We start from the raw sequence: 26223 nt of genomic DNA on the forward strand, positions 1-26223 counted from the left end.
ATTCAGATATATAATATACGCGCGCCACTCAACATCACCATAGCACCGCTGAAAGCTCACGCTTAACGCGTATTAGTAGCTCGCTCTCTGATTGGACAGCTGCCAGTAACGTCACTTCCGCTAAGCTTGCAACATAAATTTTGTCCCGTTTCAGTTGTACCTCAGCAGCATTTTTATCTTTTCTCCGTTTCTTCATCCTCTTTTTGTTGAGTGGCGTTTTAATCGTGTCTCAACTTAGACTAATAAGTACATAAATTACTGCTTTCTCTCTGGCGCACACTGTTGTAGCTCAAACATTAGATGTGGGTTTATGTTGCCACATACTGGTTTGCTGTGGAATTGCATATTATTTACATATTCTACACACGCACACACACACAAATCCCTGAGAATATATTTATTTCAGTACAATAATTTTGGTTGCAAACATGAATATTACAAATTCTTAATTTTAACAAAGTAGACAACTTCTACATTAAGCATATTAATAGAAATGCAGATTTTTAATTAATCTAAATCATTATTTTAATGTAAAGTTAATTATTTAACTTATTTACTGAAAGCTAGTATAGACTATAACGAGTCATTGTGCATAAAATGATTTTGTTTAAGTGTAATTGTAATAACTTGTCTCCCTTTTCATGGTGTAAGAAAATACTTTTCAGTTTTTTACACCAAAGGTAAAGGATAGGATGAACATGCAGCAAGTCCACACATGTTCTTTCCCCTCTCGATGTAGAAATATCTGTATGGGAAATAACAAGACATCACATTTATTGTTTTTTTATTGGCTTGGTGGTATGGTTTAGTTTATTATATATACTATATTCTTTAACCTTACAGCAGCACAACATTTGAGTAAATCATGCAAACAGACCCATTAATTCCCCAGCTGGTTCCCCAGGAGTTCTTCACTATCCAGTATGGAGTTCCATTCTGCTCAGCATAGCCCACAGCAAGCACTGCATGGTTCACCATGTCTGTAGTGTTGTGACACTCCGTGCTAAAAAAAAATACAGTTATAACATTACAAAAAATCCCATGAACTGTCAGAAATAAATCCAGCAAATGTACATATATTTCATCCTAACCTGGTGTATACTCCATCTCTGTAGTGCATGAAATCAGATGTCACCTCATATGCAAAGCTGACAGGGTTCAACCTGGCCACAGCATCCACCATGCCCATTTCATCATACTAATAACAGGAATTTACAGTTAGACTGAAGACATGAAGTTTTCATAATATCTGACAACAGATCATTACCTTTGTAATGTTTACAACATCCTTCACAAAGGCAGCAGCCAACTCTGGTTTGAATCTACATTCACCTTGCTACAAAAACAAGTAGAGTATGAACAAATGTCAGCACTTTATAAATAAACAATAGTTAAAATGGTAAAATACTTACTATAGCCTTATAGGGGTAATCTTGTTCTGTCATAAGACCTTTGTTGTACATGATGTACTCAAAGGCGTGACTTGGGAGGCCACTAAAAAGCGGTGACGGGATGTAAAATGTTGTTTAGACCGTTTTACAGTTTAGACTTTACTCCTAAAACCATAAAATAAGCCAAGATGAATTTATTCAACATTTTGTCTAACTCACCCATTGCAGCCATGATTGTCGAAAGCACCTGCACAATCAACAAGCTGCTGCTCTGCCTGTAAAACAATGCATGATACGAAGAAGAAGAGGTTAGACAAAATAACCCGATGTTTCATAAATTACAGCTATGTTTTATTACTAATGTGCTGTTTTGGGGTTTGTTTGAACTTGCCAAAGGATGGACAAATTAAATATTTATTACAATGTTGATACTAAATTGAATCAAAATACATTATTAATATTTAATCATCAATGTTCACCATCACTGTTAAATTAAAAGCAACATTTACATACTAGTTGTAGGAGTTTTCCTGTGGAAATAGCAGTGACAGACTCCAGACAGCCTGTGGTGGAAAAAGTCCAGCAGCTACCACAAGCTCCCTGAAATAGTGTCACCGATTAAGCATTAGCACTATTTACTTCGAAACTAATAAATTGTAAGTACAATAGAGGATTATTATAGCAAGATAAGGAAGCTACCTGGTTCTTGACATCAGTTACATAGTGTCCTTTCGTTCTCCAGTCAATCGTATCAGGATAAGGCCCATTACTGCTCACATGGTTCCCTCTAGTGGCGGAGCAGTTCTGTCAGGACATAAAATATTCATGAATTGTGGTATTTTCCCATTTCCTCATTGATCACGAGGCTGTTAAAAATAATACCTGAGGTTCTGTCAGGAGGTAGGACTTTTTAAATTCAGTAAAGGTCATGTCTGAAAACCGATTCAGTCCCACTGTAAAGTGCACAGAAATGTTATGTGATTTTCATCATTTTCAGAACACTGATTTAAAACAAAGACTTCATTAAGTTAGATTAGATCAGTCATACTTGAAAACTTGTGGTTTCCTGCATTATGGTGCTCAATCTTCTTCTTGTTCTCCAGGAATGTCTGTAGCCGCTGGTAGTATTCATTTATCTCATATTTTTTGTTATACTGCAAATTTAAAAAGAATAAATAAAGTTACTTCCTTCCTCTAATCTTTACTTCCTTCCTTTAGTGTCGCCTTAAGTTTCCTTGTGTTGCGACATGACCTTACAATTAACTTAGTCTTACCTGAGACATCCATGATTTGAAAAGATACTCATCTGTAACAAATAAATATTTATTTTTCATTTTTTAATGCACACAACAGTTCTCCAAAGTACATTTATAAAGTTTAAATTAATTAATCATTTGCATTTTAGTGCATAAAATCTATTTTAAATGCTGTATTATATATAGCTATAGCCTATGCTGTATAGCCTATAAGTCTAAGTGGTCATTGTTATGCATTTGTATTGAAGACTGTAAGCGCCAAATAGTCAAAAGCGAAAGTACGACGGAACGGCGCACGTAGCCACGTGAAAGAAAAAAGTCAAAACTTGGTGTAAAAATTTACCTTCCTCAGTGTGCAGTGGCAATGTATGCACCTGATAGAGAACTGCAAACAGAACCGGTAAAATCAGCCTGTTCATCTTCAACCCTGCTAGCAGCTCATAACAACAGCATTACAGTAACATTATGTGAGATCTCATCACATGAGCGCTTTAGCACTCCTCCTACACGAGGGAGGGCTTTCGTTGTACTCTGCTCTTCGGGTTAAAGGTGCACTCAACATTCCTTTGATAATTAAAACGTTATACACAAAGAAATGAGCAGCATTTTTGAGATATATCAGTAAAATGTGCACTCCGATAAAGCCGTTTTATTTTACATGTAGCGGGTCGCCTCCTCAGGAGCTGCAATGTTGACATCACATGACCAGATGTGTGACGCCACTGAGTTACTTATAGAAGTTTAGCTTACAGTAGCCCTACATTCTTTTGGCCAGTCTTTAAGGCAAACAGGGGTTTGGTTTACACCCAATATTTTTTTTCCTGAAAACAACCCTATACTATGAACACAAAAGTGTCATAAATATATGATCAAACTGTTCTTTTACAAAAAAAATAAAAATAAAAAATAAAAAAATTATATAGGCCTAAATGATCCACGTGCAAGCTATTTATAAAGTCTTACAATTATGTAATGGGTGATTTTGTATATAAGGCAGCATAATATCAGAGCAAACAAACACTGTTTGCTTAATTGCATAAATGTAAATACTAAAAACCTGCCGTTTTAAGATAAATGAGGCCTGTATCATTGTACATAATAGCTACACTTATGACCCAATTTTTAAGAGAGCCAACTGAAGTGAGCATGACAAAAAACACATACAAGGAAGCAATATCCCCCTGAGATAGAATAGATTTATTAGCAAGAGGTAATCAGGAAACATACAGTTTATTTAATTTTCTTTTTTTTCTGTTCATTTCTTTTTTCTTTTTTTGTACAAAACTGGAAATATTTCCCGAGCCGTGGAAATAAACTTAAGGGTTGAAAGATAATTCTCATACCACTGGGTATTGCTAACAGCAAAATGTTTGTTTGTATGTTTATATATCATTTATAAGAGTATGTGCACATAGATGTGTATACAGTATGTATATAGATCTATATATATATATATATATATATATATATATATATATATATATATATATATGTAGTCCTTTTTAAAGTTTCTGGCTGATACAGTGTTGCATGCCTGCCACGTGAGAGTTTAGTGTGTTTCCAGACTGTACATAGTAGAAATACATACAAATATTCACAGAATAAGCACTACATTACTATATTCCTGCTAAGAGAATGATTATAGACAGGATTACAGTATATGCAAAAACACTTTAAAGTCCTCTACCTCTAAATCATGGTTTCAAAATCACAAATCATATAGCATTGAGTGTGTAAGCATAGGATACAACGCTTTAAAGAGGTGTGCTTTAAACTAGTATGTTAAGAAATACATAGGGCTGCATGTACAAAATATACAGAATACTTTTCTGTGTGGCGAGTTGACAATGATTGTACAAAAAACGTTTCTACGCTTGTTTGTTTTTTTCTTTTTCTTTCTTTTTAGGTAAGGATGGAGAACCCTATGCCTTTATTCTAGGACTACAAAAATACCTTTTGTATGCTGCAAGCGGGGAGGTCATTCACTTTTGATCATACTCTTAAACGACAATGCATTTTACAAAGTGATATTCAGTCACGTTCCACAATCACTGGAACAGCAAGAAGGACATAGATTGTCTGTAAATGTACAATAGCTGGATACTCTGGTGTAGACGGATAGTGTTGAACCCAGAATAACTTTTTCCCAAAATGCTAAGAAATGTGGCTGTGAGAAACGGGAAACATTGCATGGGTAAACAATCATGAAATGACCAGTTTCAAAAAAATATAATGCAGATCTTGCTTCTTTTAAAGAAGAAATAGTCAATTTTTTTTGAGGTGAGGAAATCATTTAAAAAAAAAAGATTTCTGCAAAATAAACTTTGCATGCAAGAACAGAACAAAATCCTTATTGGCCAATAGGAGACATATTCTAAGTCTTTTTTATGTAATATAATTACCAAGCTATTCACTGTCAGCTTTATTAAGTCATGCCAAAACTCTTAAAAAAATGTCATGGCAGTTTAGGCATTTTCAACCAACCCTTTGAGAAATCAAGGGATGGATGTTAATTATCACAACAAATAGATGTAAAATGCTGGAGTTGGTTCTGCTAAGTACAGTGACATTGATTATAACAGTATAAGTGTTTCTATATGCTTGGTTGTATACAGTAATATATCACCTTTCCACATTGCTACATGGTATGCATATACTGTAAATTAGTTACATGCATCTATTAAAATCTCAAAATGCTCCTGCCGGCTTTTCATATTTCATTAAAGTGATGTGGATGAGCCTAATTAATTAAAGAAACAACCACACCTTGAACTAGGATTATATCCTGTTTTAAGTACTGTCAAAAGCATATTTTGGATTTGGAAAAAAAATATGATTCCCTAAAGAACAAAGGCTGAAATCAGTTCTCGGTGAAAGATCTGAAACAATTAGGCAACATTTGGTTACGACTGAAAAACAAGGAAACACATCCAGGAGTAATAATCATGTTACATAACAGAACATATGGATGTATACTGTAGAGAGCGTGGTGTCTGTACATTGTGTCGACGTCAGCAGAGCCTCTCTCAGTTGGGCACTTTTGGCTCAATTCTGAGAGAGGCTTCATACAGGCCTTCTTCATCCATTACTGAGCTTCTGTCCAGTAAATACAGTGCTGCCTGAAAGACAAATAGGGTGTCAGTTTCATACTGAATATGATTCTTCAATACAACCATGGCTCAATTCTCAGTTTGAGTTTCCTACATTCTAGATTCCAAAGCAATGCTACAGAAGAACAATTCTAGGTTCCACAAATAACCTTTTAGTGAACAAGTTCTTTAAAAAACACTTTTTTAAGTGTGCAAAACATTTTCAAAATCTAAAGAACTTTTTTTTTTTTCACTAGAAAAGAACGTTTTTGTCCAATGGGAAGCTTCTTCATGGAACCGTCAATTCAAATGAATAACAAATTAAATTAAGATTTTAAGAATGTAGAAAGAGAGATTATTCTCATAAATGCAACCAAGTTTGATTTTTACTTTCGAATACCTTTTAGTTTTGCATTAATTTTTCAGTGAATTAATGTTAGTGAAGGTTAGTTTTTATGAAGTCAGATTTTGTGATTAAATGGTTTTGTAGAGCTTCCATAATGTGTTTCTGCATTCTGTTGGACTTAAAGGTCTTTGCACTTTCCAAAATTTTCAAAGCGTTAAAAAATATGTACGACCTCACATTGTGTAAATCATGTTTACACATTGCCTCTGAAACTTTCATCTGTCATAAAAAAATTCGGACCAGGTTCGATTTTCTGTGTTTTTGCATCTGTAGCAAGCATTTTGATAGGAAAGGATGACAAATATGAAAAAAAAAAGGAAAGAAAACATATGGAAATTTCATACTCAGTGTGCAAGGACCTTTACAGTTCAAACTACTTTTAATCTGAATATAATTATGTACAGAACAAAACATAGCAAACTTAGCAACCATAAATTTTACTAGTGCATGTTGATCATGAAACCCCATATTTTGTCAGTACAAACCAACATAATTTCAATACCTTTGGCTGGTAGTCAATCTTGTATGCCGTTTGTTGAAACTGCCTGATTTCTCGGATGATGTGGGAGATCTGTAAAATGAAGAAAATATGATAACGAAATTATATCTTTAACTCTTCCCCACACATGCATTAAAGGTATACTCCACCGCAAAATGAAAATTTTGTCATTAATCACTTACCCCCATGTCGTTCCAAAGCCGTAAAAGCTCTGCTCATCTTCGGAACACAATTTAAGATATTTTGGATGAAAACCGGAAGGATTGTTATTGTCCCATAGACTGCCAAGTAAATAACAGTCTCAAGGTCCATAAAAGGTATGAAAGTCAGAATACTCCATCTGCCATCAGACGTGCAATCTTGGTTACTTGAAGTGACAGGAACAATTTTTGTAAGCGAAGAAAACAAAAATAATGACTTTATTCAACAATTCCTTTGTCAACGGTCTCCTCTGTGTCTCTCATTATCACCTTATGCTGTGTACGCTCTTCTGTATCATCCGCGCCACAAGGATGCGCTGTTTCTACGTGTATTTAGCTTGATTTGAAAGAAAACAGTTGCACGTCTGATGGCAGATGGAGTATTCTGACGATGACTTTCATACCTTTTATGGACCTTGAGACTGTTATTTACTTGGCAGTCAATGGGACAGTCACAGGCCCCCCGGTTTTCATCCAAAATATCTTAAATTCTGTTCAGCTTAAATTCGAAGACGAACTGAGCTTTTACGGGTTTGGAACAACGTGGGGGTAAGTGATTAATGACAAAATTTTCATTTTGGGGTGGAGTATCCCTTTAAAGAAATGCATCTAAAAAAGACCTACCATTCTCATTTTGGAAAAATTGACCAGGTTGTCCTCTGTGTAGTTGGGCGTCCCCTCCTCAATAAAGGCCAAGTCAGTGAGGTACATTCCCAAATATGGCACACAGGGAGGGTCACAACTAGCAGAAGTATTAGAAAAAAATACAGTGTTAGCCATGCTGCACTTACTTGCTGCAGGTGATTTTAAAAAACTTACTTTTTTAAGGCCTCCCTGAGGTTCTTGAATCTTCCTTCAGATGAGACCAACTTCTGCAGCTTGTCAATGACTGTTTTAGTCTTTGATTTAAATGGAATGATAAAGTGTGTCAAATGTTTTCAGTCTGTTTTCAGTTGTCACATACTTTCAGATCTAACAACATCAAATAACAGTTCATCAATATTGAATCAACAGGAGTCCAGTAAATATTCTTTTATTGTCTTAAACTGCACTGGTCCTCCTTTAAGTCTATTCATTTAATTTTGAAGAGTTTTTTTAGGCAGTTCCCCACCTGTTTGGATACTTTGAGCCAGGTCTTCTTCAGACGGAAGATGGAGCTGCGGTTGAGGGATGAGGTGATTTCCAGCACGGCATTGTAGTTATGGAGACAGCGGCAGATATCGGCCACCGCCACCCACTTCTCTATCACTACTACCCGTACATTAACATCCTCACATTGCAGGATCTCTGTAGCAATCAGGTTACTGATCTTTAAAAGAGACAGAGGTATATCGACATTGTGTTCATTATGCTTTTTTTTGGAACACTGCAACAACTTTGAAATTAACTAGGACCAGATGTTTTCACACTGAACACTTACATCATTGAAGTGTTTTGTCGTTTTCATGATGTAAGGTGTCTTCTCATTTTTGTCGTTCTTCATCCATCCTTGACCAAAAAACTCCCTGTTCATGACAATAAACACATTTGTAAGAAAAAAGCACACAGGTAACTTACTGTAGGGATGATGGCATGTTCATAAATAGGTTATAATATCCTTTTATAATACCACATTTCTTCACAAATCTTCAAGTATTAAGTTGAATTTAATCAAACAATGTCATTAAGCTTTTCTTGTAAAATGCATAGCTCACTCAAAATGAAAAATGGTCTACTCACCCTCATATCATTCATGTAAAAACACATTTATAACATAATTTTCATTTTGGAGTGAACTATCAGTTTACGCTCTAGTTACCTAAAGAATGAATAAAATGAAACATAATCACACTCACTCATATGGTATGACTTTGAAAACAAGGTGGTCCAGTAGGGTGAGCTGTTCTGCAATCTCCAGAGCCGAATGATTCTCGAAAGGCTCTGACTTTCCTCCTTCCGCCTATATAACAAAACAATTCGTTGGATAAGATACTGAATTTCAGCAAAGTTTACACACCTTGGTAAATAGTGAAATATACTATACACTATAATACAATTTGACCCAGAAGAGGAGGTCCCTATATGTCGGTCACTACGAGTTATGTCGTGATGATACAGGGGGTTTATGTGAGAGCCTCAATAAATTTTGGCTAGTGGATTTTGCATTCCTGAACCACTCCCCGTGCATACGGGTATAAATAGGTGACAGGTGCATCCACTCATCAGGTTTTACGCTGAGGAGCTGAGGACGTGTCCCTAGCTGCCCTGACATGGGAAACCCGGAGATGTGGGAAGCTGCTCTTTTTCAGGAGATGGTGAGAGCAACACCATTCCTTCCCCCAGAGGAGGGCCAGGCAGAGAATCCTTTGTTCCGTTTTGTTTCTGTTCCGCCGCTGGTCCACATTCTCGAAAAAAGATCACTTTCCTTTTCCTCCAGGTTATAAGGCTCGTGGATTGACAGTGAGCGACGCGCTGCCTCCTCACTCTTGGCCACAATGCCCCTATCGCCAGTAGCCAAGAGATCGCAGTTCGGAGACACGCTGCCTCTCCACGCATCTCTGGCCAGTCGCCCCGGGGACACGGGGAGTCCTGCTGTGATGAGCCAGCTGTGCCATCCAGCATGACTTCCCACCACTGCACCACCGTGGGTGCGTCGATTGTCCCTTTGGTGCCACTAGCACTGAGATTGGAAGCGTGGCTCGCGCTACCCGACCCGCTGGCTCATTCGGACAGTTTGACTCGGCTACGCGATTCAGTTTGCCAGGTGACCCCCCAGGTTTCAGCGGCCTTCTCGAGACTTCAGTCATTTTTTGCGTATCAATACTATGAATTTTTGTTTTTATTTGCCGTACTATTTATACGCATTTTCATGAGACCAGACTCAACAAAACAGTTCTTTTCCCAAACAACAACAACAACAACAAAAACCTATTGATTCTTTCTAGGCATCAAAGAATCATGAAAAAATACCACAGATTACACAAAAACTATTAAGCAACACAACTATTTTTAACATTTATAATAAAAAGAAATGTTTCTGGATCAAATCAGCATATTAGAATAATTTTTGTAAGATCATGTGACACTGAAGACCAGAGTAATGGCTACTGAAAATTCAATGTTGCCATTACAAAATAAATAAAAGAATATTAATGAATATATTAAAATAGAAACCAATTGTAATAAATCACAAGATTGCATTTTGAGAATATCAGTGAGGGAGGTCTTCTTTCCAAAAAAATAAATGATCTTACTGACCCCAAACTTGAAGTTCTGATCGTTTTAGCACTGAAATGTTGAGTAATTTGGAGGATGACCCAGAATCTCCCCACTCACCATCTGTAGCACCTCCTCCAGACAGATCTGATTGTCACCAGGATCCTCCTGTGTCAATGTCCTGTCCAAAAAGAAAGAAAAAACAAGCAAAACCACTGATTTAATTACATGAACAAGCGTTTATCAGATCACAGAAGTCTAAAATATTGCAGGACAGGATACTGTATGTGAGGACATGTGAGGATCGATTCTGTCAGGGTGTAGACAGACTCTACTCACCTTATGATGTTGGCAGCGGCTTTCCTTTCTTGGGTAAGAAGTTCAGGGTCATGCATCACTTCTTCCAGGAAACTAATCACTTTCATTTTGAGCTCAGTGTTGGTTTCAAAGTCCTATAAACATGCACACACAATACACAGGTATGCAAAAATAAATGTTTATTTTAAGAACTGATCAGTGAAAGGTTCTTTGGGAATCCAAAAATTGATCTTCGATGGTGTTGCTACAAAACCCTTTTATTTTTAAAAGTGTATAATATTTACTTCATCTCACCTGCGAGTGTTTGGACACCCAGTGCCTGAGGACATTGAGAACTCTGTTAGTTGCTGCTCGACGAATCACAAACTCCTTATCTCCGTTCCTCTGATCCGTGGGGAACCCTGATAACCAATCGAAATTCACATTAATCCCTCTTCTGCCAGGCGACAAATATCCACAGCCTACGAGAGATTGAAATAGATTGCTGAATCCTACCTGTGCTTGCCAGAGACATGCGGCGGTACTTCTCCTTGGTTGGTGTGCCTTCGTTGGCACCAGCAGTGGCAATGGCGAAGGCAGAAGCGGCAGACAAGGCGCTACGGTTGTTATCCAGCTCCCGACAGGACGACATCACCATGCCATTATTGTATGAGAACAGAGAGAATTCTGCCCAGAGAGAAAGACAAACAGAACACATTATTGTTAAATGCATGTTTGGAGGTTAATACCACGTTAATTTAGCTTTCATTTCAGAATGAGTCAGCTACTCAAAACCAATTATAATCAAATAAATATAATTTTTTGCATACTTCAGTGTGCAATATTAAGATGATTCCATCACTGTCAGTTACATTTTTCTGAACATGTAATTAAATGTAAGCCAAGGCAAAAAACCAATAAAGAGTAATAACTTATTATTGATAATACTACTATTAGATAAAATGATGATAACAACAAAAACATAATATTCATTAAATTTTAAGTAATATTGATCACAGTGTTAGGCTGTTTATGGTTGCAGTTATTTAGTAATTTAATAACTTTATTAACAGTCAGTTTGCAGCACCATTGGACAATCAGAAATCTAAGAGCTATTTTAAAAGAAAGATTTTCAAACAATAATATGAAATATTTTAAGAATACAAAATGTACAAAAAATAAAAAAGTAATATGAGTAAACAGCACAACTAAGCCTTAAATAATAATTTGTACACTAAGATATTCAAGCTGAATTCATAATATAATATTACCGAAATTTTAACAAACAAGTAATATTAATTTTTTTATAAAATTTGTGTTTGTGACTGCAAAATAATGTAGCAATTTTACCAGCACACTTTTTGCAACAGTTTCTGATGTGGCTCATTCAATAGAATTCTAATAAAGAGCATATTGTAATATAGCAATTTTAATAATATTACAATTTTCCTACAATTTTGCAACACAGTAGGACAGTCAGAAATCTAAGAACTATTTTTTTTTTTTTATAAAGACGATTTTCAAACGTCAATATTAAATATTTTAAGAAAGTAAATAAATTAAATAGTAAAAGAAATAAGTAAACAGCACAATTAAGCCTACAATGATCTACAGTACAAAGTTTAAAACTGTACACTAAGAGATCTGAGCTGAATTAAGAAGAATACCATTGTTTAAACTATAAACTGTCAACTGCCGGTAGCCCAAAAACTAAAAGGTCCAGACAAAAATTTGTAAATGTGAATTCACTGTGTTCTTCCTCTTTAAGGGTACAGCAGGTGTAAAACAAGACAAGATGGTCTCATGCAGAAATAATGGAGGCAGTGACATTATCTCCACAATGGATAAGCCTCCGATGATGACATATGAAAATGTCACAAGTATCTACTGCACCCAACAACTGTTAAACAAAAACGACAACCCAGATTGTCTGAGACTGTCAGCAAGACTAAAATAAGCGCATATTTCCATACTGTTAGTTTTGTACATGAAAGCACTTTCCACAGGCTAATGCATTATGTTATCATATGAAAAATGTATTTTTGTAGCATAAGAGTGATGATGCGGCGATGATGTAGAGCATCTATGCATCCAGCAGGTGGCGGTACGAAACATAAAATCACAGACTGCGTCTTCATCAGGACAATAGGCAGGGCTCTGGTTCTCAAGATGGTTGAGACTAAAAATAGCTCATCATTTCACAAAGATCTATGTCTAAAATACACACTCAGAAAAATAACAAGCAGCATTTTAAAGAAAACTAGTTTGTTGTTGCATGCTTCAGTAAAGGTTTAGAAAAAAAAAACCTAAGGGTAACTGAAACATGCTTTATTCTTCTACAGCCTTCTAAAGCTTTATGGCAATACTGCATCACACATATGAAACAACAGGGTCATCACTGACCTTTGAACTCCCATTTAATTTAGTTTCGAAAGCAAGGAGACAGTACTGCTGCAGTGCATCGACTGCACTCAAACAAACCCGGTAACCGGGGTGGCAGAGAGAATACATGCTAATGGTTGCTATGGCACAAGTTTTCCAAACACCTACTCACGCCTCCTTTGGCGTTTCCCTGAGCTTTTTTTTTTTTTTTTTACTTACAGAATTAATGAGATTTTGCATGAATCGTGTCTTGCGAGGCTTCCATCTACGTCCTCAGGATCACTTCAGACGTTTACAGATACAGCATGTATTTTAAAACATGAACGACACGTGGGAACAAAAAACGAGCAGTATACAGCGACATCTCAAATGCTAAGGAACTTGAAGTTTTTACATATAGCTAAATATTCAAACCTTTAAAATAAACTGAATGTTACTGGACATTTGAATTAAACACTCAGCGAGTCTGCCATTTTGAGGCACTGATAAATGCAAAATTTGGCTGGTCTGAAGGGTGCAGGTGGCTTGTCAGCATGAGATGCAGGTGCTCTGGTTTTCATGTCAGTGAGCGATAACAACATGGCAGGGAAGTCTAGGACAGAGTGTCTTCTACCTGAGGAGTTTTTGCATTTGACGTTTTTGGGAGTGGTGGGTGATTTGGTGGGCGACACTTCAGCCTCTGCCTCGTCACTCTGGATCTGGTCGTTGTCGCTTTCCTCCCTCACTGAAATGTCTAGAGAAAATCAGTCATTGGCATTACAGTTATCCATATGCATAACATATCAAACACATGAAATAACATAATCCCACCATATTGTGAGAGTTGGCACTCTGCATTTAAAAAGCACTGGTATGATTAAAAAGGGTTTGTATCCTTAACTCAAAATAAAACTAAAACCATAAAACCTGAAATAAAATAAACATTAACTGAAATAAAATATATTTATAAAAAGTATTTTATTTTAAGCCTGGGATAATTTTTTATTTCGTTTAGTTAGGGTGAAGTATGGTAAAACTAAAAGCTAAAACCAATATTATAATACAAAAAAGACAAAAACTAATAAAAATAATAGGCACAACAAAATTACTCTTAGAATGAAAACAGCAAATCGGAAAAAAAAAAGAAAAAAAAATCAAAATATCAACAAATACTATAATAGTTGGTGCCATTAGCCTCGTGGGCAGTGCGCCAACATATAGTGCTGTTGCCCTTCAAGCGTCCTGAGTTTCAGTCCCGATTCGTAGACCTTTCCCAATCGCCCACCCCACACAGATGTGTGTATTCAAATATTCAGTACTATATATATATATATATATATATATATATATATATATATATATATATATATATATATATATATATATATAAGTATATATATTTATATATATATTTTTTAATTAATTAATAATATTTATTAATAATATAAAATATTTTGGTAACCCTTTACTTAAATCCTTTACATATAATGCATTTTAAAGGGTTATTAAAGGTTATAATGCAGTATAATTATTCATAATGTACATTGTAATACATCATATCTTGTTGTAAATAATTATAACCAAATTTAAAATGCATAGTGTAACATGTATTAGTGTTATAATGTATTAACTGTGGTTACAATTATTCATGAGATTGTACAATGCATTGTAAGGTGCATTACAAGGCATAATTTTTTATAACTACTTTTATAATGCTTTATACATAAAGGCTTTAAGTGTTACCATTTTAAATATTATAAATATAATTTAAAAAAATAAAAGCACTGTGTTATTAGTTCATGCTGTGTTCGAGAAACCATTATGGTCAACTGAAATTTTGGTGAACTAATTTGCAGTATGACCTCACCCTGTTTGCACAGCGAAACCTCATCAGCCTTGTCCGTCTTGCCTTCGCCCTCGTCAGGAATCTTGCTGGTGATGGGGCTGGACACGTAGAGCTTGTTGATGTCCAGCGTGGTCTTGCTGAAAGGGGACATGGAGGAGTACATGCTTGCATAGCCATTGGAGGAACAGCTAAGGGCAGCCAGGTCCAGAGCCTTCCCACCGGTGATGATGGGGATATTGAGGGACAGTTTGCGGCGGCGGTTGGGGGACGAGGTCTTAGTGATGGCCAGCGGGGGTGGGGAGGAGAACTTGCGGCTGGCACGGGGCGACTTCGGTGGCTCTCCGTAAAGGAGCTTGTTGTTCTGGCTGCTCGCGAAAAACAGCTCCAGGGATCTATGTGTTGAAAAGGAGGGTTGATTTAATTCATTTGGAAGTCGCTTTGGAAAAAAGTGTCTGCTTAATGACTAAATGTAAATGATTAAATGACCATGTTGTCTTGATTTAAACCTCCTGAGGCTGTCAAATATGGACATGCAATTTCAGATAACCAATTTAAAATTTTAAAGACTTTCAAATTAAATTGAAATACAGTACCATTTAAAAGTTTTTTATATAAAAAAAATAAGAATAATTTTTTTATATATATAATTATATATATATATATATATATATATATATATATATATATATATATATATATATATATATATATATATATAATTTAAAAACTTAATAATTGTTCACATTATTACTGCTTTTATCATATTTTTGATCAAATAAATACAACCTGATTGACCTTAAGATACTTGTTAGCGAGCATAAGAGATCCTACAGACCCAAACTTCTGAGTGGCACTGTAATTTTTTTTCTCAATGTTTTTCAATACTTTTTGTCATTCCAGCTTAATATGTAGATTAGAGCCTGCAGCCCCGCAGCCAGTCAGCAAAATCCCGATGTCCTGCTGACTGATTTGGCCGCTTCTCCATTACTTTCATTTATTTAACATTTATTTAATTTTGTAATTACTTTATAGGCCTTTTATTGGCTGCCTGATGGATACAAGTTATTTCTGAGTTTGGCTTTCAGTTGTGACCAGTTGATTTGAAAAACAAACATGATAGTTTGATAAAAATTAAATCGATAGCTTTTCATAGCCAATCAAGCATAACTCATGATCATGGCATAATTCATGGCTTCGCTAGTGTTGTCTGCAACCTAATCTACGCCGAAAGGCTTCTGCACACAAAAAAAGAAAAGCCTTGCATGAATACGCAGTGTAATGAAGCCAGTGAATTTTCCTGATGGATCTCTTATCAATAAGACGGATTTCTGTTGGCGAGGTTACAAACGTATGTTCCTTTTCTATGTGCGTTCCACACAACGTGAATGTGCAAGTACACATTTGGGATAGTTTAAAAAGGGTTCCCACACCTTGGTTAACTTCAAATTAAAGGACCTTTCAAGGACTTTCCAGGTCCAATACCCTCAAATTCAAGGATTTGATGTGGAGACACATTTCAAGTGAGAGCAAGGTTACATCATGTTACCTTGTAAGATGCATTGTTACAGTTTTCATGTGTCAAACACAACTACTGTATGCAAAAAAGCATTTTTTTTTTTTGTATTTATTTTTGGCCTTATGACAGAGATCTGATATTCTGTTTGTTAGTTTTGTATATTAGGGTTGTGTGGTACACCTAATGTTCTTAAATGAATGTTTATTGCATTATTTAAGTTTCAAGTGTGTTACCATGATGGTGTTTAGTGTTTGTGTGAATGACACTGTGCACTTCTATATTTCTTAGTATTTAAAAGATGCTTGTGATAGGTTTTGGTTAATCATGTGACTTTCTCATCTCCACCTGCATTTGGTGGTTATCAGTGTATTACAAAGGTACAAAAAAGATTTCAGTACTTCAGTAGGCTGGTATATTAACATTATATTATTTATTATTAGCATTATTTAACTGTCAATTTAAACCTAGAATGTTGCTACCGGTTTTTTTATGGTAAAATTTTCAGAAAGAATCATATTTGTTTTGCTTAACCTATGTACAATTATTCTAAAAATAAAGTTTAATTTCATAAAAAAATGTCATGCATGTTATAAACAAAGCATTGGCCTGAGTAAATTTTATAGAATTGAGACTGCACAAGTGGTGTAGTAATTTTGGAGGTGAATATACTGTGAAATTACATACAACATGGCATAAAATTTGAAATTATAACAACTGAACATCTATGAAACTTTTTTTAAAAACAATGAAATTTACAATTTTGAACTAAAATGTTATTGCAACCATGTAGCCTATGAATTCATGAAAATTAATATTTTTCAATTAAAGAGAACTTGGAGTGTGTGGGCTTTTTTTGGTGCTTGAATGTCATGGCAACATACAACACAAAGTAACACTTAACGTAATGTGTAAATGCACGTAACTAACGTAAATCAAGCAAGCTAGTATGCGTAGGCCACGAAGTGTTGGCGAAATGACACATGAGCGAACCAGAAGGAATAATATGGATTTTTTTTTCCAGAAAACTTCTTGCACAAAATAAATTCAAGTACTTTCAAGGACCTGTATCTATGTATGTTTATTTTCATAACCTTTCCAGGGCCTTGAAATATTTTTTTTTTCAGATTCACAAACAAATAAACATTTAAAAACTATAAAACATTTTTTTTTTCACAGTAAAACACTCATTAAATCATTAAATACAAATGACTTTGTCTCATTTCATGTGATCAGATGATTGGTTAAGCAAAATATAATCATTTTAAATGACCCTGTTTGTTTGAAGATCAATGTGAAGCTAACACTCCGACCAATGGGAGCCTGTCTGAAAAAACACTCATTTTTTACAGTTCAGTGTCACTACAGACACCAAATGACACGCTTCACCTTTAAATGAGTGCAGATTTAGAAAACCACCATCGGCGCATCACTAGCCTACAAAAAGACAACAGTTATGTCTTTGCCTCTCATTGCAGCTCATGATTTAGCCCATAATGGCTTCCCAGCGCTGTGCGGTGTGCTCAGGGTATATGCGCTGACAGAGAGAAGCGCCTCTGTGGAGCATAAACAGCCTACTCTTCACATTTCTCTATAAGATTGGAGAGCCTTGCAGAGAAGCTTTCCCACACATCGAGCCACCCCTACACGTCATGCCTGCACAGAAATAGCCCTTCTTATGACAGTCTGGGTGACCGTTGGAGCTGAAACAGGGCAGCTGAGCGGGGGAGGTCTGGGGAGGCATCAGAGCCGTGCAGTCTGCCCAGGGGAGAGTGGGTGCTACAGGCTGTGGGTGTGTGGGAGGTCCCCGGTTCTTACCGATTTGCCTGGATCTCCGTCTCCGGAGCCAACCGGAGGAGGAGACGCAGAAAGCGAGACATGCGAGAGAGAGATAGTGAGAGAGGCTGCTCTGGCTGCAAAACGTGCACACTTAATATTTCATCTCGCAGATGCGGCACGGGCGGAGGGTGGGGTCCTGCAGCAGAGTGGCCGGTTGCTAAGGTGATGGCGACAGAGCCCCGCTGAGATGCTTCAGTCAGGCAGGCATGCAGGCGATGAAGCAGGGCCCAATTACTGCTGTTTCCAGCAGAACACACACATACATAGAGCAGGGCAACATGCATTAGTGTGACCTCTCGCAAGGCTTTAGCAACTCCAGCACATCTCACTCCCTTCCCCTTTGGCTTTCTCTCTATTTCACTCTCTTTTCTCTCCTTTTATCCCATACGCACACAGACACTCGCTTGTTCTCACTATAGGGTGACAAACACTGGTGTGACCTCTCTCATATCACACTGAATCGCTTTTTCTGCTCATTCTCTCTCACACGAGAACACAACTCCAGCAAAGCAAAAACCTGCTGCTTATGAAGAGCTGCATGTGCATTTATATATGTGTGCCAAAATACAAGTCCATAAAAAAAGCTGAGGATTAGAGATGGATCATGATAGGTCCTCCAACAACCAACTAAACAGGTTGACTACTTTTTTCAAGACTTTTTAAAAATATATATATTTACATTAAAAAGTTTGGGTTTAATAGGATTTTTCTTCTTTTTTTTTCTGGAAATGAATAATTAATTCAACAAGAATGCATTAAACTGATCAAGAGTGACAGTAAATACGTTACAAATTTTTAAAACTTTCTATTCATCAAAGAATTTTGACGAAATGTATCACGGTTTCCGCAAAAATATTGAGCAGCACAACTGTTATTAATTGTGATGATAAGAAATGTTTCTTGAGCAGCAAATCAGCATATTAGAATTATCTCTGAAAGATGATGTGACGTTGAAGACAGTAAAGATTACAGCTGCTGAAAATTCAGCTTTGCCCTCACAGGAATAAACTGGATTTTAAAATCTATTATAGAAAACTAAATTGTAAATAAACGTTAATATATGCACTGCTGTTCAAATTGAAATTCAAGATTTTTAATGTTTTTTAAAGAAGTATCTTTTGCTCATCAAGGCTGCATTTATTTGATCAATAATATTGTGAAATATTATTATATTAATATAAATAAAACTATTTAAAACAACAGTTTTCTATTTTTATTATACTTATATATAATATAATGTATTCCTGTGAAATATATATATGCCTATATATAAGCCTATGCATCCCATGTGATCTCATCTTTTGTATGCCAAAAAAACATCAGTGTGGCTCACCGGGCTGGTATGGCACTGATAGGCTTCTTGTATATGGTGATGAGTTTGTCAAGGACTACGTCTGCGCTGGTGAACACGCGGTAGGAGTGCAGGAAGGTGTTGAGGAAGTCGATGGAGAGGAAGCGCAGGTCGGTCAACCTCTCCAGCAGGCGTTCCACGCTGGCGTAGCGGATCTGCAACACCTTGCAGGAGTTCATCATCTTACTGAAGCGGATATCCACGTCATCACAGTACAAACTGGCATCGGACCTAAACATGTGACACAGATTTTTAGAAGTGATTTGCACATTTATAAAAGCATAATGACTTCCAGTGTCAGAAGAAGTGCTTACTTGATCATCTGGGGCACAGTGACTTTAGAGTTCTCCTCAAAGGCGTTCATCATCAGCCCATTACAACGAATATTATCTATGCACTGTAGTAAAGAGTGAAAGATAGAAAGAGCGTGAGGACAGTATTTGAACCACAGGATGCGAGTAAAAGGCGAAGGTCTTGCCCAGGGCTGCGTGGATCACTCAGTGTTATCTGATGTGAGCAGACGTGCCTGGCTGATGTCACTGGTCCAGGCTGACTTCTCTTGCCGTGAGGAGGCCACCAGGATGATGGTGAAGGACTGACTGTCTTTGGGCTCCACCACAATCTTAAAATCCAGGTGCTCCATGTCCTGACCGCTCTTGTCTGACTTGGCTGAAGAGAAAAAAGAAAACGATCCTCTGGAATAAATCTAGCGGCGGTCTGTTGTGATTAGATTTGTGGTTGGATCTACTTCCATAACATGTCAATTTCAGTGCGGGTAAGTACATAGGTCTCTTATCAGAGTCAAAATGTGAGCCTTCTTTTGTTGTTGCAGATATTTTATGATACGTTTAAGATTAAATCAAGAGTTTTGATACATACACTCGTCATCTGTGCCCTCTGGTTCCTCTATCAGTGTGCAGTCAATGAGCGACACCACTCCATTCTGCCATCCGGAGACAAGCAACAGTCAGACATGCTCTGAGAATCTATCAAATAATCAATAGCAGTCGCACTAAAACAGTGATTACAGGGACGATCTCCTTCTTGAATTTCACCACAGACCAAGAGCAATAGTGGCTTATTGAATGTGGTAAAATTACAGTCGGCTGAAGGTGGTGATCACCCTTTTCTGGGCACAACATAACATTTCACTGGTTTAACAAGGAACCTGATACATTCAAAAATCATCCTCTGAGAAATTAAGGAATGATGTAAATTAAAAACAAACAAACAAGCAAACAAACAGAAAATCAATAAACAGACCCCCCCCCCCAAAAAAAAAAATGTTCTGAAATATATGTCTCAGTAAATAGCTGCAGGCAGATTTCAAGTTTTTTTGTAAAATATATATTACAATGGATAATTCTGCTGTGAAAGCACATTTTTAATATGAGACCACAAAACACTGCACTACATGGTGTATAGATAAATGAAAAGAAAAAAGGTTTAATTAGGTTTAAAAAGGTTTTAAAAATACTATGAAAAAAATGTATAATATGCTGATCATTCACCAAAACATGATTAATATTGTTGCTGTTATTTAATTAGTAGATAATTCTATTCTATTCTATTCTATTCTATTCTATTCTATTCTATTCTATTCTATTCTATTCTATTCTATTATTTATTATTTTATTTCAAAGAAGCAATGCATATTTATCATTATTTATTATTATTATTATTATTATTATTGTTGTTGTCTATTAATTTCAGTTTATATTTATTTTTATTATATTTCCATGTGGCAAAGTGAATTAAAATCTTTTAAAATCATATAAAAGTTACTTATCTCAAAACTGCTTTTAAAAAGGTTGATCATTTGTTGGCCATTCATTAAAAAACAATTATTACTACAAATTATTACTACTACTACTACTATTATTACTACTAAAAGATTATTTAATTTTTTATTTTATTCAATTATTTTTAGATTAATTTAATTATTATTTTATTACATTTTAATGGAATAGCTAATAAATCTAAGAAAAGTTCCTTCATCTCCTAAAAATGAATGAAAACAAAAGAATGAAAAATATGTGCTGAAACAGCTTTAAAACTGACCTACCATATATATCTTCTTCATACCACCCCAGCCTAGTATGTACTTTTTTAAAGACTGTGTAATGAAGTGCGTGAGGCTTGACCTTGGTGAGGTGTAGTTTTCCTCCAGAGCCTCTAGTGCAGATGATCAGATGTTTGGAGAAGAGGAAACACTGCCTCTCTCCCTCCTTCTTCAGAGACAGAGAGCCTAGTCGGCCGCGGGTGATCTTGCCCTTCTCACTCATGGGCACTTGTATCAGAGATCCTGAAAAACATGCATGGAGGCGCAGGATGCGTTAGCCCTGCAGGTAAAGCTTGGAAACGCAGAGCAGACAAATACTATGCCAGCACATGGGGAAATACTGGATTGACATATGTTCTTATCAGACTCTTATCAGTTTCCTTGTGTCTTCGTATCCTGCAGCGCATCAGTGACATTTCCGATCTCAGGCTCAACACCAGGTTTGACTGGTAAAAATGTGATTACACTTGGAAATGAAAGAGTTGGTCTGGTCTTTGAACACACTGTGCTCTATAGAGACTAGCAGGATTAGGGTGCCCAATCCTTTGAGTTATCGCTCTGCTTTGTGCTGGCAAGGAAAAGAGGGCAGCCCAGCAAAGCCTTGGAGTGGGAAGGGGAGAAGAAAGAGGTGGGGGGCTTGACAATAAGAGGTGACAAGAGTGACAGTTTGCAGAAAAGAACAGAAGGAAAGGAGAATCCAAACGTCTTCTTATCAGGGATCTGTGGCCCCTTTCAGCAGAGCGCTCAGGAGGTGTGTGTGTGTGTGTGTTTGTGTTGGGAGTTCACCTTGTCTGACAAAGGTCTGGCTGGTGTCTAGGAGAATCTCACAGCCCTCCACGATCATACGCTCGATAGCGAGGTTCTTCCTAATGTTCTCCGTCTCGCTAACCTCATCGTGCATGATTCTGTGGAGGTACATCATTTTAGCACTCACAGATGTTATTTTTTAATGTTTTTTTTTTAAACATTGATATTACTCTTAACAGAAAAAAATACATATTTTAATAAACATATTCAAACATATTATATTAATATATTTAAAACAACATTTTCATGTTTCTAAAATTAACTAAAATCAAACAAAAATTATTACAATATTGGTTTTAGACTCGTCTTCATTAAACATGAAAATGCCACTAGATAATACTCGCAATAGCACAAGATAGTAAATTTAAGAAAATGTCACTTAAATGATAAGGTTTCATGATAAATTTAAAGGATATCCTTTAAGACACTAAGTTTGGCATTAAAATACTAAAAGACTAAATAAACTGAAGCTATAAAACACAGTGAAAACAAATTATCACAGAATGAAAACTAAAATGACATGGTAAACTAAAAATAAAATAAGTAAAAAAAAAAAAAGAATTCTAAATCCTGTTATTAAATGTGATTCAGATAATTAAAAGCACTTTCTTTGGCATTATCAAACCCTTGGACAAACACATAGTCCTGCCTCAAACTGGCACCATGGTGTTATGTTCAGTCTGTTGGTTGCACAGTCAGACTACAGTTCCATTTGGTTCCAACAGTGGTGAGTAAAATTACACTCTTTATACAATTTAGCAATTGATTTGATTTGATGATATGGTTTCAGGAATGAATTACAGCTTCATTCAGCTTCTTTTTCATGAATAAGGCCCATAACCTGTGAGTAGTGAGAAATGATGTCGCAATGTTGACACTTGGTCATGGATGGGTGTGCTGGAGGCACATTTTGATGTACCTGGAAAGCTCCTCCAGCTTTGACTTGGCATAATCCAAGCTGTTTCTCTCCACATGCTCATGCGGAGTGTGTGCTAACAGCTCATGGAGGGTCAGTATGTAACGAGGAATCTGCCAGACAAGAAGCACATGTCATAATGTTAGACAGGAGGCTAGTTTTCGATTTTTTTTTTTTGCCTTCTGCAACAAACACATTCATCATATCCACACTTAGTCATGTGCATGCATGGAAATCCAAACACAACTTTGCTAACAGTGTGCACTGCATTCTTGCAGAGGAGGCTTAGAGGGGAGCGCTATCACTCATCAGCACATTTATTACCAACGCTGCAAAGCCCAAAGTAGACCTTGCTAGACTAGATCACATGGAAACTGCTTACTCTACAAGAAAAAAGCCATTATGGACCAGAATACACTACAAAATTCTACTTTAAGGAACTAAAAAAGGTCATGAGGACCTGCCATGTACTACTAGCCAGCTTGTGATTCATTGCATGGCAATGAGAGCCTGAATGAAAGATTATGTTCACCTGGAACATGGGGTAAGTAAGGAACGTCTCCAGTGTCCGCTCCTCACAGTCAGGCTTGGCTTCATACTGTTTAAGCAGCTTGTCAAAGTCGCGGTTCTGCTTGCAGTGGGCCAAGATCTGCAAACTGTACTGGTGGTTACGTACAAACTCCTGGTAGATGTTCAGCATGGGCAACAGGATGTCAAATAGGTCGGCTGAAGGACAGGAAGGAAGATCAGAATCAGTGTGAATGGGCCTCAAATCTGTGGCACCTTTTGAAAAAAGCTAGTTTGCAATTTGAAGAGTCTACAGAATGTTCTTTGCTGTTGGTTGCCAAATGCTCTGGCAGTGCACTCACCCAAGACTAATGTTGGCCAGCTTGCTATTCGAGCTTTCAACCCTTGGTAGAATATCTGATGCAGAAACATTATGGTTTCACTGCAGAAACAAACAGCACATTTAAACAACAATGCAATTATTCCTGTAAATTATTATATGATTATACGGTTTTACTGCATGCTCACCCGGGCAGCATTTATATTTACAAACATACAGTAAAAACAGTTATATTGCAAAATATTAATAGAATTTAAAATAACTGTTTTCTATTTGGATATATTTTAAAATGTAATTTATTCCTGTGATGGCAAAACCGTTAGTCCAGTCTTCAGTGTCACATGACCAGTGTTGGTGAATAACTAGTTACATGTAACAGAATTATAGATTTTAATTACAAAATAAATGTAATTGTAATCTGTGAAAAATAAAAGGTGTAATTAAATTACAGTTACTTATGAAAATGTTAAATATTTCAAATGGAATTACATCTGAATATTTTCACACACATACTGTATAAAATTGGGACTTCTTTCTGGTATTGAATTGTTTTATTTTAGTTATTAGACACCAATGTTTCAGGGGCTTAGGACACAGAATAGGACACATGCTTATTTAATAACTGTTTTATTTCCTATTTAGTTTCATGCATATGCTTTATTTTCTAAGATTAAGATTTTTTTTCCAAAGCATTGTTAAATTCCAATGTTTCCTGTCATCTTCTCATTCTAAATCTATATTCTACCCTTTGGAACTAACTCAAAGTAAAAAAAAGGGGCTAATGTCTGATTTTTGGTGCCTGTGTTTTCATATTAAATTATTATGATCGTAATTCAAATGATGAAGGATTTTGAAAGTCTGACAATAATCAGTGTTGAGTCCTACTGTAAGGTTAACCCTGCATGCTTTAAATGTTTAAAAATGATTAACAGTTGAAAACATTCCTTAGCAATTTAGAAAAGTAATCAAAAAATAATCAAATGTAATCAGTTACATTACTTTAATAAAGTAACTGAAATATTCCCACTACTTATTACATTTTAAATAGGGTAACCTATTACATTTCCAAAGTAACCTTTCCAACATTGCACATGACTCTTCAGGAATCATTCTAATATGCTAAATTAGAATTTTTAGGATTTAGAATTTCAGGATTCTTTAATGAATAGAAAGAAAAAACATTTAAAAAATAAAATAAAAGAGAAATCTTTTGTAAAATGTCTTTACTGACAGTTTAATCTGTCCTTATATATCTTAATTGCTTTGAGAAACAATTGAGATTATAAAGTGAACTCATTTGAAATGTTTCTCCTGCTAAGCATACAGATTATTTCTAGCTGAAACTGGTGCTTACCTGTTGAGGAATATGCTGCTGACATCATCATGAGTTATGGGTGGTTTCTTGGAACTGGCAGCCATGCGAAGCGGTCTCAAGAAGTTGTTGACAAGAATGTGGAGCTGTTGGACGTATTCAGCCTCTGCTTCCAACATGCTAAAGACGACTTGGTTCCTCTTCCTCATGCTCTCTGCATGTGGCGAACGGATATAGTCTTGAATGATGGTCTTCCACTTTCGCCGACACATCCAACCCCTCAGGAAGCTTTGCACCTGGAGCAGTAGCATTAACAAGAATCAATCAATAGAATCACATCATACTCATCAAAAAATACCTTGACCAATCATGAAACATAAGAAACTTGCTCTGTTCCAAAACTAAGCTGCATTTCAAGTAATCATAATTGTTTTCAGTGAGCAACTTATTTTAAAACATAGGAAACAATTTTTTTTTTTTTTTTTTGCATTTCAATGAGCTATGTGTATGTAATATGTAATATAGTGTACATATAGTCACATATGAGGTTCAATAACAGTTAGGGTGCTACCTATGTAGCAGCTCACTAGGTTTTGTGCTAGAGCTATGTGATTCAAAGCCAGTCTTACTTTCTTGATTTTCTTGATTTCTGAATCATCATCACTAGGTGCAGTGGTGGGATTCGACTGAATCTTCTCATTGTCTTTGAGCATTGCAGCGATCTGCAACAAAACAGCGATAAAAATGGCAGAGTCAACACTTCTTTTGCAAAAAAGTTCCTTCCCTCAATACTTCCCCGCATGCTGACAAAGTGATTGAGTAAGGCCAAATCAGTGCCAGCACAGTGTGGCACAAACACTCGCCCTATCAAAGCTCTCAGATGCCACTCGGGTGATTTCCGATGCTTAGGGTGCACAAACTTTCAAATTATTACATGGCCCTGCAATTTGAAAGGGAAACGTTGGGGACACAAAAGAGACGGGAGCTGGCTAGCACAGTCTGAGTGCTCCATTTATTGGACACGGACTGAAAGAGT

The 26223-nt window shown here is 36.3% G+C and overlaps 2 protein-coding genes across 2 annotated transcripts in view; both read right to left on the reverse strand.

Moving 5' to 3' along the window:
- Positions 1-382: 382 nt before the first annotated feature.
- On the reverse strand, positions 383-3216 carry LOC109076347 (pro-cathepsin H-like). The gene is made up of 12 exons (XM_019092075.2): positions 2991-3216; positions 2666-2697; positions 2440-2545; positions 2274-2344; positions 2091-2195; positions 1905-1991; positions 1611-1666; positions 1413-1494; positions 1268-1336; positions 1092-1198; positions 878-1003; positions 383-745 (listed from the first exon to the last, which is right to left on the reverse strand). Exons 1-12 carry the CDS (start codon positions 3064-3066, stop codon positions 670-672), a joined length of 993 nt encoding a protein of 330 aa, XP_018947620.1. The 5' UTR covers positions 3067-3216; the 3' UTR covers positions 383-669.
- Positions 3217-3823: 607 nt separating this feature from the next.
- Positions 3824-26223, reverse strand: part of LOC109076273 (ras-specific guanine nucleotide-releasing factor 1) — a 44123-nt gene continuing 21723 nt past the window's right edge. The window contains exons 4-27 of the mRNA XM_042743959.1: positions 25817-25909; positions 25230-25483; positions 23898-23977; positions 23561-23754; positions 23032-23141; positions 22092-22210; positions 21388-21548; positions 20123-20186; positions 19770-19912; positions 19558-19640; positions 19226-19474; positions 14562-14932; positions 13329-13448; positions 10850-11020; positions 10649-10755; positions 10376-10488; positions 10157-10217; positions 8677-8780; positions 8262-8346; positions 7953-8150; positions 7661-7740; positions 7466-7583; positions 6645-6713; positions 3824-5766 (exon numbers count right to left, since the gene is read on the reverse strand). Coding sequence (XP_042599893.1) covers positions 5674-5766; positions 6645-6713; positions 7466-7583; positions 7661-7740; positions 7953-8150; positions 8262-8346; positions 8677-8780; positions 10157-10217; positions 10376-10488; positions 10649-10755; positions 10850-11020; positions 13329-13448; positions 14562-14932; positions 19226-19474; positions 19558-19640; positions 19770-19912; positions 20123-20186; positions 21388-21548; positions 22092-22210; positions 23032-23141; positions 23561-23754; positions 23898-23977; positions 25230-25483; positions 25817-25909 — 3240 coding nt within the window. The 3' untranslated portion in view covers positions 3824-5673. The remainder of the gene's footprint in view (positions 5767-6644; positions 6714-7465; positions 7584-7660; positions 7741-7952; positions 8151-8261; positions 8347-8676; positions 8781-10156; positions 10218-10375; positions 10489-10648; positions 10756-10849; positions 11021-13328; positions 13449-14561; positions 14933-19225; positions 19475-19557; positions 19641-19769; positions 19913-20122; positions 20187-21387; positions 21549-22091; positions 22211-23031; positions 23142-23560; positions 23755-23897; positions 23978-25229; positions 25484-25816; positions 25910-26223) is intronic.

Source organism: Cyprinus carpio, chromosome B18 (genome assembly GCF_018340385.1).
Source record: "Cyprinus carpio isolate SPL01 chromosome B18, ASM1834038v1, whole genome shotgun sequence".
NCBI classification, from domain to species: domain Eukaryota; kingdom Metazoa; phylum Chordata; class Actinopteri; order Cypriniformes; family Cyprinidae; genus Cyprinus; species Cyprinus carpio.

Bases quoted from the DNA above. Each gene is read 5' to 3' on its own strand.
- LOC109076347 (XM_019092075.2), bottom strand. From the start codon at position 3,066: ATGAACAGGCTGATTTTACCGGTTCTGTTTGCAGTTCTCTATCAGGTG. The intron at 1,667-1,904 runs GTATGTAAATGT...ATTGTTTTACAG, and splicing joins CAGGAAAACTCCTACAACTA to GCAGAGCAGCAGCTTGTTGA. The intron at 1,495-1,610 runs GTGAGTTAGACA...ACCGCTTTTTAG, and splicing joins GACAATCATGGCTGCAATGG to TGGCCTCCCAAGTCACGCCT.